The sequence below is a fragment of the Centropristis striata genome, chromosome 5 (genome assembly GCF_030273125.1).
Source record: "Centropristis striata isolate RG_2023a ecotype Rhode Island chromosome 5, C.striata_1.0, whole genome shotgun sequence".
NCBI classification, from domain to species: domain Eukaryota; kingdom Metazoa; phylum Chordata; class Actinopteri; order Perciformes; family Serranidae; genus Centropristis; species Centropristis striata.
The window spans coordinates 11730538-11750410 of record NC_081521.1 but is presented as its reverse complement, the minus strand read 5'-3'; the positions used below and the strand labels follow the sequence as shown (position 1 = coordinate 11750410).

Sequence of the window (19873 nt, the reverse complement as noted above, 5' to 3'; positions counted from 1 at the left end):
AACTCAGAACCATCTGATTTTATTACCAATCAGTGAAGTCTTAAAGCTGCATTCTGTCTGCTGTCCATCAGCGGGCGACTCGACCAGCTGAGAGAAAAAGTCTGATTGTATAGAAGCCTATGAGAAAATGTTTTCTGACCTCAATAAACATTCTCATTAACAGTTTACGTTGTAAGTCTTCTTCAGTACAGCATGATGTTCATTTAGTTAGCTATGGTCCATTTAGAGTGACTCAGACCAGGAAGCAGGGGAGGGGTTAGGGCGGGGCTACAGGGTGATTGATAGGTCACTACCATCGGTACCAATGAGGACTTTATAATTTTGTCGTTTTTAAACAGTTTGTGTCTAAAACAAGATCCAACAGAAACACATTAACATAAATTATTTTAATCTTCAAAACACAAATGTTTTCATGCTTCAACTCTTGTTGATTGATATTATATTGTTGCATTTTCTCTGAAAAAAACTCAATAAAACATGTTTTTATAATCTCACATACAAGCAAACATCCGTGTCATTTTTACATCAAACATCATTGTGACCGATCAGTGTCGTCTTCTGATCCATACATCTCTATCTCTAAGATTTCTTCATGTTTAATATTTACATTACTTGTCCATCACATCAGCAACCGATTAGCTGAAAACAGCAGCTGCTGTTTTGAAAGCGTCCAGCTGGGGGCGCTGTAGGCTCCACTCAGCTGGTTGCTATGATACAAAATATGCACAAGAATTAAAGACGTGGTCACGAGGTTGAGTCCTGTCGCTGCTGCTGCCTGTGTCCTGGATTCACCGTTGTTGTTCAGCACTGCATGTATCAGAAGTTTAAAAAAAAAACAAAAACACGCCACCAGGTGGAGCCAGAGAGCTACGACTCATGGACGAATCCCAAAAAGTTGGGACGATGCGTAAAACGTAGATAAAAACAAAAAGTTAACATTTACAAAAAACAAAAAAGTTCATCAGTTTGAACATTAAACATATTTTCTTTGTACAGTTTTTTTGTTAATTATTTGTCACAAAATATTAAACAATTACATTCTGTTTATTAATGTTTCAGACAACATTCTAACTTTTTTGGAATCTCAGTAAAAAACATTCAGACACAGTTTCATGTTTAAAATGTGTGTGCGTGCGTGTGTGTGTGTGTGTGAGAGAGAGATCTTTATGATGATGATGATGATGATGTCATCAGGCTCTGGACAGGGATTGGTCAGTAGCTACCTTTGAGGAGAAAACACAAACAGCTGTTATTGATGTCCCACGACCCCGCCCCCACCTGTCAGTCAGGATAAGATGAAGCTGATTGGATGGTGAGCACGATGGTTTTGACTCCCTGAGCTGCTGCCTGTAGGCTTTAATCATCTTTAATGAAGTGCAGGAGGATTATTGATCTCTGATTATTAATGAAACCATCACAATCAGGTTTATTAAACATTTACTTCAGAACAATAACTTCTCTGATGAACTTATCACAGCAGGTTAATATTTTTGTTAATTATTGTGTTAATAATATTTATTATAATAATTTCTAATATAATCTATTGGTGCCTTGCTCCTGAGCTCTGAGCAACAGAACCGGCAACATGTTTAATGTTTAACAGACTGAAATATTAAATATTCAGTTGTGTTTCCAGAAATATCTGCAGACGTCAGGAATCATCTGTTCAACACATCTGAGCTCCGCCCAGCAACCTGCGCAGCTGAGGATCATGGGATCTATAGTTCATAAAGCAACCTGATGATGTCACCAAGGGACAGACAGTTTCAGTACCTGTTGTGTGGAGTATTGCTGTAGTATTACTGTAGTATTACTGCGATCTGTCAGGTTCAATCTTCGTCTCTCCATTCTGTTTCTCACTTTGAGACCTTTGAGAAACTCTGGCAGCCTGGGCAACCGCCTGCAACACAGCAACACAGCAACTCAGCAACTATCAGGTAACTCAGCAACTATACGGCAACACAGCAACTCAGCAACTATCACGTAACTCAGCAACTCTCAGGTTTAAGTAACTGGTGATGTTGTATTCTGACCTTGAAGCTTCTTTTTCTCTTCTGGACGTTTTGTTCGGGGTGAAAAATGATGACATAAACCTTCGGCATGTAGAGCATCCCGAGAGACACGAACGCACTGAGAGACATGGACACGGTCAGAGTGGCTGTCTGGATAAACATCTGCAGAGACACAGAGAGACAAAGACAGAGACTAAGAGACAAACGTTCTGTGGAGTTCTTGAAGAACTTCATATCTTTGAGTTTAACTATGTCCAATAGGAGCGCTGCAGTGATGTCAGCTGACCAGGTAAAACAGTAGTGGGTTGGTCAGTTAGCTTGCCTGCTAACTGTTACACTGGTTACAGGAGACGGACCAATCAGGTGTCAGCAGCAGCACTTGCAACACAACAAACCACTGTCAAAGGACTTGTGGCACATCACGCCGCCCGTGTCGCTGTCTATAATATGCACCTCAACACACCGCAAACGACCAAGTTCTGTCTCGGCGGCATGGTGGCATGCTAAGTGTTGCTGCAAAGACATTTCTGTCCATTCATTTCAATGAAAAATGAGAAAACTTATCACTTGATTTATTACCTCAGAATGTTTTTAGGACAACATTATGGTCTCAATCAATAGTAAAAATCTTCTTCAAGACAATTTGATGTTAATAGTTCAAATAATGGCCCCATTTAGAAGAAAATAGAAGATAAAGAATCGTATAATTTGGGGGGTGGCTACCTTTGATTGACAGGTCACTAACAAGGCAAGCTCTCATCAGAAGAGAAGCAGAACAATGCGTATCCACGGCAACGTGTCAATAAAGTTATATATAACGCTATATTCATATAAAAGAGGACATTTAGCGGTTTGGTCTCATAACTTTGACCCTTTCTCTGTATTTTCACTTAATGACAGTTTATTTGAATGCTTTGTTCATTAAAATGTCTTGTTCAATGATTGGTTGGACTAACAGACACTGTTAGACACAGACACATTTAGTTTTTGTTTGTTGCTAGCCAAAATGAACACCCCAGTTAATGCTCCAGTTAATGCTAACATGAATTAGCCGCAGCTTCTCTCAGTCAGGTTGAGGTGTAGAGAGGCTGTAGTCAGTGATCAGATCCCTCTCCTCCTCCACAGTCCAGATATGGTCTGCTCCCCATATCGGAAACAAGATGGCGACACAAGATGGCAACGAGTGTAACGCTGAACTCAATGCTTGTGACATCACGGTCACTACGTCCATTATTTATTCAGTCTATGGTTCTGACCTGTGTGACAGGAAATAAGTCTACACGCCAGCAGGTGGCGTTTATCTGTGAGAAGGACTGCTGTTTATAAACTGTACATGAGACAAAGTGTTGGGCGCCATTTTCACACCACAGCCCGCCACTCAGACAGTTTAGACCAGATACACACCAGCATGATGTGCTGCTGCATGTGTGTGTCTGTTTGGCCAACACATCATCAGGATCATTGGGGGACCACTCTACAGTCACCACAGCCCTGTGTATGTGTGTGTATGTGTGTTTGTGTGTGTGTGCGTGTGTGTGTGTTCATTTGTGCTTTAGAGCGTGACCGCTGAAACAGTCAGAAAATAATGTTTTACAGTCTGTTCTCATTAACGCTGCTCCCTCTCTTCATTCACTGTCTAGCTCACTCGGCCACGGCTACTTTGTCATTGGCTCTGAATGTGTTTAAAAACATTGTGAGCTCCATAATAATGAATCATACTTCATACGCCACTGAGTTTTTATTCAGACTTTTTGTTTGTAAAAGAGGAAACATCTTAACAGTTAAATATTTAAACATTTTAGAACGATAGAAGTGAAATAACTTTTTGAATCAGATTAACCTGAAAAATCTGGAATCACATTGTTTCTTCACTCAGGTACTACACACAAATACACACACACAAACACACACGTGCGCACAGACAAACACACACACACACACACACACACACACACACACACACACACACACACACACACACACACACAACCACACATAGATACACAGATCTGAGATTAACTGTCTTTCAGACGCAGAATAATGACAATAATCTGTCTGACGCTGCTGTTTCCGTTGTGTTATTTTTGGCTTTTATTGTCTGTTTCTCTGTTTGTAACTTTGGTTTGAAGTTGTTCTTTTGTAATTATGTCCTGTGTTGGTTTATAATCTGTATAATCTGGTTTATCTCTGAGCTGCATTAAAGACTCGTCCATCCCTAAACTCACACTGAACCACAGACACTAAAAACAGCTCTTTGTTCTGTTATTTCAACAAACTGTTTGTTTCTTTCCAGGAGATTTCACCTGAATTAAACTGGTTCACTTAGAAACTCTGATGATTCTGTTTCATACATTTTATTTAAACTCTCTTTAAGTGTTTTCAGTTAACTGATCTTTACAATGATGTAATCAATGTGCTGGTTTTGGTCTCACCTTCTCTGTGGACTGGGCGGTACCAAAGAAGATCGGTACGAAGGCGAGCCAGATGATGCAGGTGGTGTACATGGTGAATCCGATCGGCTTCGCTTCGTTAAACGTTTCTGGAACACCGCGACTTTTCACTGCGTACACCGTACACGTTACCTAGCAACAGGAATGATACAGGTTACCTAGTAACAAAGTCCCAGATCAACCGCAAATCAACCACATGTAAATCATAGATTGATCACAGATCAAACCCAGATCAATATGTCACCATGAGGACGATACTGTAGCTGAGGCAGCAGATGATTGACAGGTCAGACATGTCACACTTCAGGATGCCACGGGCGAGGTCGGGGTTCGGGGGGCGTTGCTCCTCGTAGTCGATGATGGTGTGAGGCGGGACAACAGCGAACCACACAAACACACCGAGCACCTGAAACACACACACACACTGGGTCACGTGACCAGCGGCGGGAACAGTAGCAGGCGGCGGTCCAATACCTGCAATCTCACCTGGATAGAGATGAGGATGAAGGTGATGATGAGCTGGGAGGCAGGGCTGATGAATTTGGGCGGGGTCACCGACTTCTTGCCCTGTTCGAAGATCCGATAGATGCGATTGGTTTTAGTCAGCATGGCAGAGTAGGTGATGGCCATGCCGAGGCCCAGCAGGAGGCGCCGGAACGCGCACGCCACCACACCGGGCTCCGCGATCATCAGGAAGGTGATCAGGTAGATCAGAAAGATACCTGCAGAGAGACAGGTGATGTCATCACAACATCATTATCACTGCTGATGACTTAATTATCTCAACTGATGTCATCAGCAGCGGTTATGTGAGACGCAACCTGCATGGATTAAAATGGGAGTAAATCTATGGCTTGTTATAGTAGTAGTAGTGCCTGTCAGTACTCACTGTCAGTAGTACCTGTCTATAGCAACTGTCAGTAGTACCTGTCAATAGCAACCGTCAGTAGTACCTGTCAGTAGTACCTGTTGATAGCAACTGTCAGTAGTACCTGTCAGTAGTACCAATCAGTAGTACCTGTCAGTAGTACCTGTCAATGGCAACCATCAGTAGTACCTGTCAGTAGTACCTGTCAATGGCAACCGTCAGTAGTACCTGTCAGTAGTACCTGTTGATAGCAACCGTCAGTAGTACCTGTCTATAGTAACCGTCAGTAGTACCTGTCAGTAGTACCCGTCGATAGCAACCGTCAGTAGTACCTGTCAGTAGTACCTTTCGATAGCAACTGTCAGTAGTACCTGTCAGTAGTACCTGTCGTTAGCAACTGTCAGTAGTACCTGCCGATGGCAACCGTCAGTATTACCTGTCAGCAGGACGTAGCTCAGCTCCCGCCCTGATGCCCTGACGATGGGCGTGTCATGAAAGCGGATGAAGGTGATCACCGTTGCACTGGTTGCTAGGATACCCAGCATAGCGAGGGAGGCAGGGATGAGGGCAAAGGGCGAGTTCCACTCCAGTTTAATGATCGGAGTTGGACGGCAGGTGGTTCTGTTGGGGGTGGGGCGCATGTCTAACGGACAGAGCTCACAGGTAAACTCATCCAGCTGGTACTGATACCCATCACAAAGCTGCAGACAGGTCAGAGAGAGAGAGACAGAGAGACAGAGACAGGTCAGAGAGAGAGACACTTTCTAACAGCAGTAATCGTCCATGTTTTACTGTCATGCTGTGAACAGGTGGCACCAAAGATAAACTTGGGTCATCCTCAGTAGTCGTTTCTGTAGTTGTCTTCGGTTGTCATCCTTGGTATTTGTTCTAGGTTGTCATCCTCGGTAGTCGCCATTGGTTGTCATCCTCTGTGGTGGTCCTCAGTTGTCATCTTCGGTTGTTGTCCTCGATAGTCGTCCTTGGGCGTCATCCTTGGTTGTTGTCCTTGGTAGTCATCCTCTGTAGTTGTCCTCAGTTGTCATCCTTCGTAGTTGTCCTGGGTTGTCATCTTAAAAGCGCTATATAAGTGCAGTCCATCCTCGGTAGTCGTCCTTGGTTGTCATCCTCTGTGGTGGTCCTCAGTTGTCATCTTCGGTTGTTGTCCTCGATAGTCGTCCTTGGGTGTCATCCTTGGTTGTTGTCCTTGGTAGTCATCCTCTGTAGTTGTCCTCAGTTGTCATCCTTCGTAGTTGTCCTGGGTTGTCATCTTAAAAGCGCTATATAGGTGCAGTCCATCCTCGGTAGTCGTCCTTGGTTGTCATCCTCTGTGGTTGTCCTCAGTTGCCATCTTCGGTTGTTGTCCTCGGTAGTCGTCCTTGGGTGTCATCCTCTGCAGTTGTCCTCAGTTGTCATCCTTCTTAGTTGTCCTCGGTAGTAGTCCATGGCATTTGTCCTAGCAGTCCATCATTGATTGTCATCCTCGGTTGTCGTCCTTGGTAGTCGTCATTGGTTGTCATCCTCTGTAGTTGTCTTCGTTTGTCGTCCTTGGTTGTCATCCTCTGTAGTTGTCCTCAGTTGTCGTCCTCGGTTGTTGTCCATGGTTGTTGTCCATGGTTGTTGTCCTTGGTTGTCTTCCTCTGTATTTGTCCTCAGTTGTCATCCTCAATCATCTTGGAGAACAACATCTGAGTCCAGAAGAGTGTCGTCCGAGAACACCTACGATTCTGCACAGAACACTGAAACTCACAGACCTTTGGTATTTAGGAAGATGTACACCACAAGGATAAAAAGGGCGAGAGGAGGAGTTACATCTGTATATAAATATATACAATTGGAAGAAAAAATATATGAACCCTTTGAAATAACCGTTTTCTGCATGAATTTGTCATAAAATGCCATCTTATTGGCGTCCCAAGTGGAAACAAACACAACATACTTAACCTAATACTACACAAACAATTATAATATTTTATGTCTTTATTGAACAGTGGCGGTGGAAAAAGTAAGGGAACCCTTGAATTTAATAACTGGGTGGACCTCCTTTGGCAGCGATAACCTCAACCAAGCACTTCTGATAGCTGCTGATCAGACCTGAACAACAATCAGGAGGAATTCTGGACCATTCTTCCTGACAGAACTGCTTCAGTTCAGCCATATTCTGAGGGTGTCTGGTGTGAATGGCTCTCTTGATGTCATTCCACAGCATCTCTATTGGATTGAGGTTTGGGCTCTGACTCAGATTTTCTTTTTTTGAAGTCATTCTGTAGTAGATTTACTTTGATGTTCAGAGTCATTGTCCTGCTGCATCACCCATCTTCTACTGAGCTTCAGCTGACAGACAGCCACCCTGACATTAACCTGTAGGACACCTTGATAAACTTTGGAATTAATTTCCCCTTGATGGCTGCAAGCAGTCAAGGCCATGAGGCAGCAAAGCAGCCCCAAATCATGATGCTCCCTCCGTCATACTTCACTGTTGGGATGATGTTCTCATGTTGTTGCATTGTGCTCTTTTTACAACATATTTAACCCGAGTTTCATCAGTCCACAAAACATTATCCCATAAGTGTTGCCGAGTGTCAACTTCAGGCGTGCAGTGATGTATTTTTTTTGTACAGCAGTGGCTTCCTCCATGGTGTCCTGTCATGGACAGCACACCTGTTCAATCTTTTGCTTATGGTAGATTCATGAACAGAGATGTTACTAGTTCCAATGATTCCTTCAGGTCTTTGAAGGAAGCATTAGTTTACAACAAAGGCTAACATTTACTTCTTATGTTTAGTCTTAATAAGAACATAATTGCTGTCCACAGCAATCAAGACGAACAGCACAAATGTGCTGTACCAGTCGTGTATGGTGACAATGTAGGCCTGCAAGGCTTTCTCTCTAGCCTAAGGAAAAGCAAACAACTGTAAACCAGCACCAGAACCAGCCCAGCACTAGAATTAGGTTTGCATTGGTCGAAAAGGGTTTTGTACCCCTTCCAGTCTTATGCAAATCAACAACTCTTGATTGTAGGCATGGTTCACATCAGCAGACGCTTCTTGTGTTTTTCAATAGGTCAATAGCTATAGACCTCACTCAAATCTTGTTTCATTGATTGAACTCAAGAACTTTTGCTAACTCCTGACTCCAATTAGCTCTTAATGGAGTCATTAGCCTAAGGGTTCAGTTACTTTTTCCACCAGACATGATATATGATAACTATTTTTGCTATATTAGGTTGTTTTTCCATACACGGGATTTATGACAAAATAATGCAGAAAACTTGGTAATTTCAAAGGGTTCCCATATTTTTTGCCACTCTATATTTACAATTAAATACAATATTTAAGTTCATGTTCTTGTATTACCTCACAGTGCCAACAGCATGGAACTCCTTTCACCATCTTCTTTCTCTCTCCTGATTTACACGGAAAACTGCAGATGGAGTCTGGAACTGATTTGTCTCCTCCGGACCACTGCATCTCATCCAACTGACGGACAGGTCAGAGAGACAGACAGGTTTAGCGATGGACAGGCTCAGAGAGATCTTATATCTTGACACAAAACAGCTCAACTGTTTCACTTTATACTTTTGTACAGACGTAGCTGTTATTTTTGCGATTGTCTGTGCGCCCATAGGAACATGTTGGTGCCATGCTAACTTGAGGCAGCAGAAAGAGATTTGCACCATTGACCAACAAAGACTGGTCTAAAGTCAACAGTGCAGTATGTTCCTGCTGTTCAAAGGATTATCCAGATCTTACGATGTAATTATAATAATAATATAAAATGTGCAACTTCTTACATTGAGTTTCAGGTTATTGGTCCACTGGCCGATCACATGGTAGCCAGGATGGCTGTGATTGGTCATTTGGAATTGAAAGATGTCGTAACGACCTGGAGCATCTCCGTTCTCATTGAACAAAACAGTCGTACCTGCACTTCCTGTAAAACACAAAAAGAGAACACATCGACTTCAGTCCTTAAGAAGGGTTCAGTTCATACAGACTGAAACCCTTTATATCTTCTCAGTGGCGGACTCAGGAGGCATGCCTCCATGGTTGAAAAAGCTCACTAAAGTGTCCTCAAGAGAGGTGAAAACAAGAGGAAGTGCTTTGTTGGCTGTTCTTTTCACGTGCAAAAAATGATTGGGTGCCCTCTAGAGCAAAAATATGGCAAACTGAAAAAAGTTTGGTAGCCGACGAACAGGGAATGTGAAAGAGGCGTTAGTTTCCTTTTGGCGTCGTTGTGACGAATGTGAGGTGTTTGCTCTCATTTAGCTCTCAAAGTGCGCAAGATTGATGCATTTTACTTAAAAATTTACAAATTTTCTCCCGAGGGGACATGCCCCCAGACATGGTTTGGTTCGATGGTTTTAATTGTCAACACCATATCATGAATTACTTTGATCTGGGTCTCCTTTAACTTAATGCTAATTGTAATCAAGGATGAGGACCATTTCATCATACATGATGCATCATAGCTTTTTGCTCGCTGGTGGGCCCTATGTTGTGCAGAATGTGCTATTTTTTCGCCCCTGCCCTTCAAACAGTCTGAGTTCGCCACTGCATCCCCTTCAGTCCTTCAGCAGGGCATGGTTCACACACAGAATGAAACACTTTATATCTCCTTCAGTCCTTCGGCAGGGCACGGTTCACACAGAGATTGAAACACTTTATATCTCCTTCAGTCCTTCAGCAGGGCACGGTTCACACAGAGATTGAAACACTTTATATCTCATTCAGTCCCCCAGCGGGGCATGGTTCACAGCTGGAGGAAAAACACAAGATCTTCTTCTTCTTGCGACAATTTCAGCAGCTGCTCACTTTAATTATTAACACACACACACACACACACACACACACACACACACACACACACACTGAGTCCTCAGAGGAAACATGTAAAGTGCATTAACTTATTTTTAACTTGTTAAATTATCTCTGAATAAAGAAAAAGCTGCTGAGTCTCTGGATGACTAGCAGGAGGATCAGGACTAAGAGGACCCTGCACAGTTAGAGAATCAGATCAGATTCGATGTTCTGATAATTCTCTATTTGAAGAAGGCTTCCACTCAAACCAACAAGCTGGTCCTTCGTGGTCACCTGAGGTCACCAAAGGTTACCTGAGGTCACCAGGTGTCCCTGCTCAGGACTTCGTCTTGTGTCTTGGGACAAAACGAAGTTCATTAAAAGCTGAACTCCCCAAAAACACCGACATCCTGAAGAACAGACGTCTGATTAAATATTCAGAGGACAGAGAGAGAGACGAGTGGTCAGACAGACAGTCAGGTAATGCTCTCAGTCTTCTCGTCTTTATAAAATTTTGATTTGACATCTCACATAATGAAGCTGAAAACAGTTTCTCCATTCACTCCAACATGAACAACTATCAGCCGTCCTCCAGAAGACACTCAAGACTCAACAAAGACGGATCTGTCCACGTCTCATGGTGAACCTCAGACACGCCTGACACCTTGTCCATGCAGTTGTTCATAAACTGAAACCTCTGCAGGGACAAAAGTTTCCATGAGGACATGTTGGTCAGAAGGTCCATCATCTCACACAGTTCTAGTCATTGGTTCTCCTGAAACCTGCCCCCTTTCCTCTGAGTAATCTAAAGCAGTGGTTCTCAACCTTTTTTCAGTGATGTACCCCCTGTGAAATAGTTTTTCAGGCAAGTACCCCCTAACCAGGGCAAAGCATAAAAACAGAATAAAGACTTAAAAACAGAGCGCTGTGCCATCAGTGTCTGATTTATTAAACTTTGGAACTGATAAACACAAAATTCAAACATTTGAAAAAAAAACTATTTCAAACATATTAAATGTTAATAATCCATGACTAAATTTATTGCAAATATTTCTCATCACTAAAATGTAGTGATTCAAACTAATGTAGTAAAAACCGTGAGCATATAACCATTTAAAACTATAACTGCTACGCTTCAACCACGACTCCATCTTTGAGTTTTCAAGTGGTTGACAGGTGATGCCAGGTGGCATATGACAGGTTGGGTGTCATATGCCACCTGGCAGGTTGAGTGTCCCCCATACCATCCTGGTATGGGGGACACTCTGGGTTTTTAGGATCATGAAATTGAATAGCCTACTGAATATAAAATTAATTTTATGAACTTATACTTATATTTTCCTAAAATATTTATCAAATAATTATTTTTAAAGGATTTTTGCATGGATGCAACTTTTTAAATGTATATTTTAAAATCTCACATACCCCCTGGAGTGCCTTCACGTACCCCCAGGGGTATGCGTACCTCCATTTGAGAACCACTGATCTAATGGATGACGCAGAAGCCAGAGGCCCACAGAATTGGTCCCTGAGCACTCGGACCTACAGGAGCTGCTGATAACATCCTCCTTAGTTTTGAGCCTGAATAATCAAGTTTATTAGTGAACTCCTGAAGCTGTCAACCTCTTTGAACAGGACTGAAGGTTTAAGTCTGAAGACACAAGGAGACACCATGTCTTGCGTCCACAAGAAACAGTCCAAAACTCCTTTTTAAAAAATATTTTTCTGGTCTTCACACATTCACACAATCACACAGTCGTTCCTCTGGAGAGGCTCAAACACAGAACCATCTGAGTGTCCTCTCAACCTCTCAGATGGCGCAGAGGCCAACTGTGTCCACCTGGCTCCGCCTCCTGCAGTGACTCTCTTATCTGTTTCTACTGGCCCCCTAGCCGGGGTATACCCATACTGCCTTGCACGCTCAATTTCATTTCGAACCTGCAAGCCGTCTGGAAACTACGGCCGTTTCTTAGCCCTGTTTTAGGGATCCAATCACAGAACGGGGAGGGACGGCAAGACGATGACGCGTACTACTGGACAGATGGAAGCTTGTAGTTTTGTAGTTTTCTTACGGATCCAACATGGCTGCAGCAGACGTGAAGCTCTCTTTGGATCTAGCTGTAGACGGCGTTTTAAATAGTTTAGAGGAGAAGTTGATTTTAAAAGAAGAACAACATTTTGACTTTAAACGTCTGTTTTACCACCAAAAAGGATGTTTTAGCCTTGCTTCCGACAGGATTTGGCCAAAGCCTAATCTACCAACTAGCCCCGCTACCGCTCACTGCTGTAACACCGGTGATCTGGCTACAAGCCGGGGGACAGCGGAGCCCCCAGAGACCCCCAGCAGCTCGTCTATTGACCATAAATCAGTGGATGTGTGTGGCTGAATGACATGAGGGGGAATAAGGCGTAAAAATAAATACACACACACACACACACACACACACACACACACACACATACACACACACCAACACTGCCGGTAGACTGTGAGCAGCCTTAGTCTGAACATGCTGCAGAAAAAACGTGGAATTGAGCATTTTAGTCTCAAAGTACCCATAGTAAGTAAGTATGGGCTAGTCTGGCTATGTAAACATCTATTTCTGTCGCTCTACATATGTCATCTGGTATAACTGATACAATTGGCTAAGAGCTACCTACAGACGCTTTTGATAGACATTCGTAGCGCCCAATAAACGGCTCTGGAGGATCGTAAACCACGCCTTCTCTATGACAAAATGAATAGGTGGTGTCCTGCCTATCATCATTTGTGATATAGTCTGGCTTCCCTGCAGTGATGTAGATATTGTGTGTGTTTACTTACCGTTGAAGGTGACGGCTCTGATGTAGTCGAGCAGCAGGCGTCCCTCCACAGGGTCCATGTTGCTGCAGACTCCAGCGTTGCCAGGACACAGGTCCAGGTGCATGCTGTGCAGAGCGTACGCCACAGCGTAAACCGCGTCGATCACAAACTGAACCTTCCCCTCCTGCTCATAGGACGAGTCCCGACCGATCCGCTCCTCACCTGCAGACACACACAGTCACATGATACGGTTCCCCCTGGCCTTGCCCCCTCTGGTGGGCCCCACCCCTCAGGTGAACCTCAGGGCCTACCTGTACACTTCTTCTTTTCTGGGTCCAGTTTGATTCCCGGTCTGGTCAGTTTGCACCTGAAGTCGTCCTCCCAGAACTCGTTGAACCAAATGTTCCTGCGGTTATTCTCCAGAGAACGAGACGTGAAGTACTGATCGAAACCTGCACACACACACACACACACACACACACTCAGGTGAACCCATTATCAGGTAACCACACACACCAAGTTTATAATAGTTTTGGATTTTTCATTAGTTTTAGTTTTAATTTCGTAGTGAATTTTTGTTTTCAAATTCAGTTTTAATGAGTTTTTAGAGTTTTTTTTATAATGGGATATGTGTTGGGTGTGAGATTCAAAAGTAATATAATAAATAATACATTTTGCCTTTATTTCCTTTGGTTTATCCATCTCAGCCCCAATAAGGTTATTAACTCTTACAGTTCCAGGTGTTTTGTATTTTGGTTTGAGTGTAGACATCTCAGTAAACATATTAACCATGTGTTCCTGCACAGAATCCTCTTTCTAATATGAAAAAACTTGACAAAGAGGAAAACGAAGGACATTTTCACTATAATTTTAGTTAGTTTTGTAACCACACAATACAGTTTCAGTTAGTTATCGTTTTCTTAAAAACTAATTTTTATTTTTATTTCAGTTAACAAAAATGTTTTTTCAATTCTAGTTTTCGTTATTTTGTTAGTTTTCGTTAAGTATAATAACTATAATTGACACACACTCAGGTTTGTTTACCATCTATCGACGCCCGTTTGGGCAGGATGGTCACGGCGCCCTCGGCGACGTCCTCCAGCTCTGCGATTGGTGAACTCTTTGCTCCCCAGCTGTCCGACCCCACAAACAGGAAGTGTCCTGTCAGGTTAGCACGCCTCGCTGCCTCTAGGACTTGCCTACCAGGAAGAGAGGGGAGCAGTCAGAGGGGGCGGAGCTCTGCCTGTAGTTTGTTGTTATTATTCACTGATTGTTTGTGTTTACTTGATGTCGTCCTCGTTAGCGAAGATGATCACTCCTCTAGCGTTGCTCGTCTCCATCAGACGTCTGATGATCTTATCAAACTCCCCGTCTGTTGGCTCGCGAGGAATCTTCACCGACTGAGCAATACATACACCCCCTGAGACAGACGGGGACCAGGGGACAGACAGAGAGACAGACAGAGAAACAGAGAGACAGACAGAGACACAGAGAGACAGGCAGTGACACAGAGAGACAGAGGGGCAGACAGAGAGACAGACAGACACACAGAGAGACAGACAGGGACACAGAGAGACAGAGGGATAGACAGAGAGACAGACAGAGACACAGAGAGACAGACAGGGACACAGAGAGACAGAGGGGCAGACAGAGAGACAGACAGACACACAGAGAGACAGACAGGGACACAGAGAGACAGACAGGGACACAGAGAGACAGAGGGATAGACAGAGAGACAGACAGAGACACAGAGAGACAGACAGGGACACAGAGAGACAGAGGGGCAGACAGAGAGACAGACAGACACACAGAGAGACAGACAGGGACACAGAGAGACAGACAGGGACACAGAGAGATAGACGGGGACACAGAGAGACAAACAGGGACACAGAGAGATAGACGGGGACACAGAGAGACAGACAGGGACACAGAGAGATAGACGGAGACACAGAGAGATAGACGGGGACACAGAGAGACAGACAGGGACACAGAGAAATAGACGGGGACACAGAGAGATAGACGGGGACACAGAGACAGACAGACAGACAGAGAGACAGACAATAGAAACCTTCACAACAACTAAAAAATTGACTCAAAACTGATCCAAAAGCAAATAAAGCTCTTGAAAAATAAAAATAATGAAAGTAGAAAATAAAAGCTGAAAGCAGGAGGCCAACACACCTTCCTCTCTGGAGATCTGCATGAAGGCGTCGACACCGCTCTCGCCGTAGTTTCCCTCGGAGGCGAGCGTGGACACGTAGTTCCAGCCCATTGCTCGGACAATGTCCAGCATGGCCTGAGCCTGGTACGAGTCCGGAGGAACCACCCGCGAGAAGAAGTCGTACCGGTTGTTATCACTGAGCTCCGGAGCAGTCGACGCATAGCTCACCTGAGGAATCTGAACCACACATCAATAATCAATGTTATTATATACTAATAATAAATAATATATAATATATATCTGATTAGCTACAGAACACATGGACCAATTGTTTCAAACAGAATCAGTTCAGTTTTATAGAAACGTCATATTTAGGAGACACACACACACACACACACACACACACACACAGAGGATTAGTGTTGTGTAACTGCAGCTGAATGTGTGTCAGAGCTTCAATAAACTGAAGAACAATCACATTAACACACAACTCTGAGTGTGTGTGTGAGTGTGTGTCTATGTGTGTCTGTGTATGTGTGAGTGTGAGTGTGCAGATTAATGAAGGATTTCACATTAACGAGTTCCTAAAAGCAGACCTCGTTATGACCGCCATCTTCATCATCATCAGAGAGACGCTTCAGTGACCATTAACATCAGGTCAAACTGTGTCATCACAGTCATCCCAGGTTTGGTTTGGTTTGCTCTGATTGGTTGGGGTCAAGTTTGGTTTGCTCTGATTGGTTGAGGGTCAGCTTTGCTTCTTCTGATTGGTTGTAGGTAAAATTTTGGTTGCTATGATTGGCTGGGGGTCACAGCCAGGTGTCAGCTCAGGGAGCAAGCAATCATTAAAACTTAATTCAAAATTGCATGATGTTTGATGTTGGGGCGGATACCTGCTGACCAGGTGTTTGCATTTGGAAAGGCTGTTGTTTTATTAGGTGGGTCTGTTCTAACATCCTGTTTGTCTTCCTGTCTGTTCATCCTCCTGTCTATCCGTTCTCCCGTCTGTCAGTCTGTCTTCCTGTCTGCCTGTCTGTCTGTCTGTCCTCCTTAGCTGCTCTCAGAGGTTTCTAAAAATGTCCTCTTGCTGAGACTCTTGATGATCGCTGTCCATGAAAATATCTCAGATCAAATCCATTACCACAGGACTGATCGACTATTAGATATTGGTAAATTTCCCCAAAAGTGATGATTCAGTGATTCTGCTGTTTGAGGTTTTAATAATCTAATAATCTGCTGAAACACACACACACACACACACACACACACACACACACACACATTAAAGTCATTAAAGGCTTTCATTAGAGACAGTCAGTCATCCAGACACAAATTGTCTGTTTAAAACATTAATCCAAAAACCAGACTACTTCATCCACTAACTGCCGTCTGTCTGTTCAGTCTGTCTGTCTGTCTGTCTGTCTTTCTGTCTGTTTCTCTCTCTGTCTCCATCTCTGTTTTCACAGTCAGTAGCAGTAATATCTTGAGTATCTAAGAATCTGTTCCCATTGATCGGCTGGAATCAAAAGTTAATCACATTGTCTTGTTGTTGCTGTGAATCTGCTGAACCTTACAGGGTTCAGACTAAAGCAGGCCAGCTGGTGGATCAGGAGGTTCAGATGTGGACCAGAGCATACAGGAAGAAGAGCTCATATTCCACCAGGGGGGCCAGTTTAATGACTCATGAACCTCTCTTTGGTACAGAAGCTGCTTTCAGAAGGTCTGTAAAAACCAGGTCAACCATTCTTCAGCATCACAGCTGTATATTGATAGGTCTCACACTGGTGTGGCTGATTCACTGTTACCGAACCTTTGGCTGAAGGGTCAGAAAATGGTTGGTAGCAGGTGGTTGGTCTTGGCAGCAATGTGTTGTAGATAAAGATGAAATGTTGTCTCTGTTGTACCAGTCAGGATGCACTCCGTGAATGTCAGTGGCCCTTTAGAAGCTGGTGTTTGTTATGCCGCAGGATGTGGACAAACGGGTCCCAGGAACATGAAATTCCAGGAAAGTGAACCTAGGCGGCGTTCAGACTGCAGGCGAATCTGATTCAAATCAGATTCCTACTAAAATCCGATTTTTACCGATCCGATGGATCGGTAAAAATCCAATCCGATGGACGCCCCCGTCGGGCCGCATGAGTCGGGCGTGGCTGCCGGTGGACACCTCGTCTCTGCGCTGCCGCGTAGAGTGACATCACGGACAGTCAAGATAGTGTTCGGAGTGGTTCCAACTGAGACGCATTTGTCCAAATGCGATCTGAAACTACCTCCCGAAGGTGGTTTCGATCCGGTCTGCAAAAATCGGATTTCATGTGATTTGTGACTGTTCAGACTTCAAAAGAGCCATCCAGTTCCAATCTGGATGGGCTAAAATCGGATTTTGGCTGGCAGTCTGAACGAGGCCCTAGACAGGGACAAGAGACTCTGTTCTCCCTCCCTTACAGATATCTTCTTCCTCTGTCTTTTGGGATTCACGTTGACATGTTTGTGAATGATACTCTGCATGTTTTACCTTCAAACTCGCTAGCACAGACAGAAATAGTGACTTTCAATTGTTCACGGCTAGAGGCTTCTCAGGACGGTGGGTTATGAACAAGATGCGTGTAGTGGAATTACTATCTATCTTGAGTGAGAAAATGAATCAAAGATCACGTTGAAGTTCCTTTTAGTTTTCTTTATTATCAGACCTTAAATTACACTGCCTAGGTACAGTGGCGGAGAACACTTGTTAATCTAAAGGCTGCTGAAAAAAGGTGTCCCGAACTCCAATAAAGCCCTGAGTTCTCTCTCCTTTCTCTCTGTGACGTTTAAACATCCCTCCATCAGTGAATCTCCAGAACTGTGATGTCTGTTACTGCACTGCAATTACTTTTATGTGGCAAACTTTATGCCACAGACAAATTTCTCCAAGTGTGAAATAAAGTTTAGAGTCTGCTGCCTTATACTGGACAACGCAACCAACCAACAACTGACCAACAACAAACAACAAACAACCAGCAACTGACCAACAACCAACCAATAACTGACCAACAACTGACCAACAAACAACCAACATCTGACCAACAAACAAACAACAACTGACCAACAACCAACAACAACCATCCAGCAACTGACCAACAACCAACCAACAACTTACCAACAACAACCAACCAGCACCTAACCAACAATCAACCAGCAACTAACCAACAATCAACCAGCAACTGACCAACAACCGACCAGCAATTGAACAACAACCAACCAGCAACTGACCAACCAACCAACCAACCAACCAACCAACCAACCAACCAACCAACCAACCAACCAGCAACTGAGCAACAACCAACCAGCAACTTACCAACAACCAACCAGCAACTAGCCAACAACTTACCAACAACCAACCAGCAACTAACCAATCAACCAGCAACTGACCAACAACCGACCAACAACTTTCCAATTTGTTGTCATTTGTTGTTTTTATGTCAGACTCCCTGGAACAAGTGTATCTCCGGGACCCTGAATAAGAATAAACAAAAATATGGCATTTACCTCGAACAGCCTCAGGATATTGGCCACCATGATGGACACAGAGCTGGCCGAGGCTCCTATCACGCCCACCACCCTCTCCGGTTTGCGGATGATGGGCGGCTCTCCGTTGGAGCAGCGGATGTCAGACGTGTCTTTCTGGATCAGTGCCTGAACGAAAGTGAGAGACTGTTCCAGGGCGTAGGTGTCCCTGGAGCAGGTATCCAGGATCCGGGCCCCCAGCGTGATGTTGGGCAGCAGCTCGGGGTCGCTGTTTATCTGATCCAGAGCGTACAACATGGCCTCCATACGGTGGATCCCCTTTTCCTTCTTCAGCTCGCCGCATGGCAGACCGTGGGGGCCGCGGGCGTGGATGGGGAACAGCCCCCCCAGAGTGATGTCACCAGGTATCTTTATGGAGTGGGGGTGGAAGTGCTGGTGGGAGGCGCTCACCTGGAGCACCTGTCCACCAATCCGGAACCAGAGAAACAGCAGGAGGCGGGGCCACAGGGTAGACAAACAGGGTGTCCGTCCAATCCACAACAAGAGGAGGAGGGGGGGCGGGGCAGGGCCTGATGATGTCATACTGAGGTGACGTTCAGGGAAGACGTTTCATCCTGCCGTGGACATCTGAAGAGACATTAATCAATCAATCAATCAATCAATCAATCAATCAATCAATCAATCAATCAATGCTCCGAAGACATAAATATGACCAGTGGCTGATTCAAGGTTAAGAGGGCACCGCTGACCACAAACATACATAAGTCATAATAAGGTTTTTTTTATTGAAGCTTAACAGGATTTAGAATGATGGGAAACCTAGTTTTTCAATGTATGTTTTTGGTTCAAAAAAATTTAGCAAAAATTATTTGTTTTTTATTATTATTATTATTAAATGATGAAAGAGCAGACTGATTACTGAGAATAAATAATTAATTATTCCAATGATTTGTTTTTATTTTCTCATATATGGTTATCTTCATTTATTTGTTTATTTTCTATTTGCTTTGTTTTTGCATATTTTGACTATATCATTTTGGTGTTTATGTTTATTTTGTACTTGCCGAATCTATGGATGTATTGGATAAAATTATGGTTGCTCTGATAGCTGATATAATTATGCATCCAAGGAAAATCCAATAAAAATAATTTTGAAAGAAAGAGAATAAATAATTACGAATTTGTTTACTTGTTCTGAAAACACTTTTTTTCAGGTAGTGGTGACGAAGATGAAGCATTTATTAGAGAACATTATAAAAATGTTTAATTTCTATGTTTT

The 19873-nt window shown here is 43.6% G+C and overlaps 1 protein-coding gene across 1 annotated transcript; it reads right to left on the bottom strand.

Moving 5' to 3' along the window:
• Window positions 1-390: 390 nt before the first annotated feature.
• grm6a (glutamate receptor, metabotropic 6a) lies at window positions 391-19176 on the bottom strand. The gene is made up of 15 exons (XM_059332467.1): window positions 18616-19176; window positions 15111-15327; window positions 14214-14349; window positions 13974-14128; window positions 13241-13381; window positions 12951-13151; window positions 9121-9260; window positions 8684-8806; window positions 5767-6031; window positions 4949-5184; window positions 4707-4868; window positions 4445-4594; window positions 2034-2174; window positions 1774-1900; window positions 391-1223 (listed from the first exon to the last, which is right to left on the bottom strand). The coding sequence occupies exons 1-14, from the start codon at window positions 19174-19176 to the stop codon at window positions 1811-1813; spliced, it is 2718 nt and encodes a 905-aa protein (XP_059188450.1). The 3' UTR covers window positions 391-1223; window positions 1774-1810.
• Between the last annotated feature and the right edge of the window lie 697 nt (window positions 19177-19873).

Coding starts and splice junctions, on each gene's coding strand:
- grm6a (XM_059332467.1), bottom strand. CDS start 19,176: ATGACATCATCAGGCCCTGCCCCGCCCCCCCTCCTCCTCTTGTTGTGG. Junction 15,328..18,615: donor ATATCCTGAGGCTGTTCGAG/GTAAATGCCATA, acceptor TGTGTGGTTCAG/ATTCCTCAGGTGAGCTATGC. Junction 2,175..4,444: donor CCGCCCAGTCCACAGAGAAG/GTGAGACCAAAA, acceptor GTGTCTCTGCAG/ATGTTTATCCAGACAGCCAC.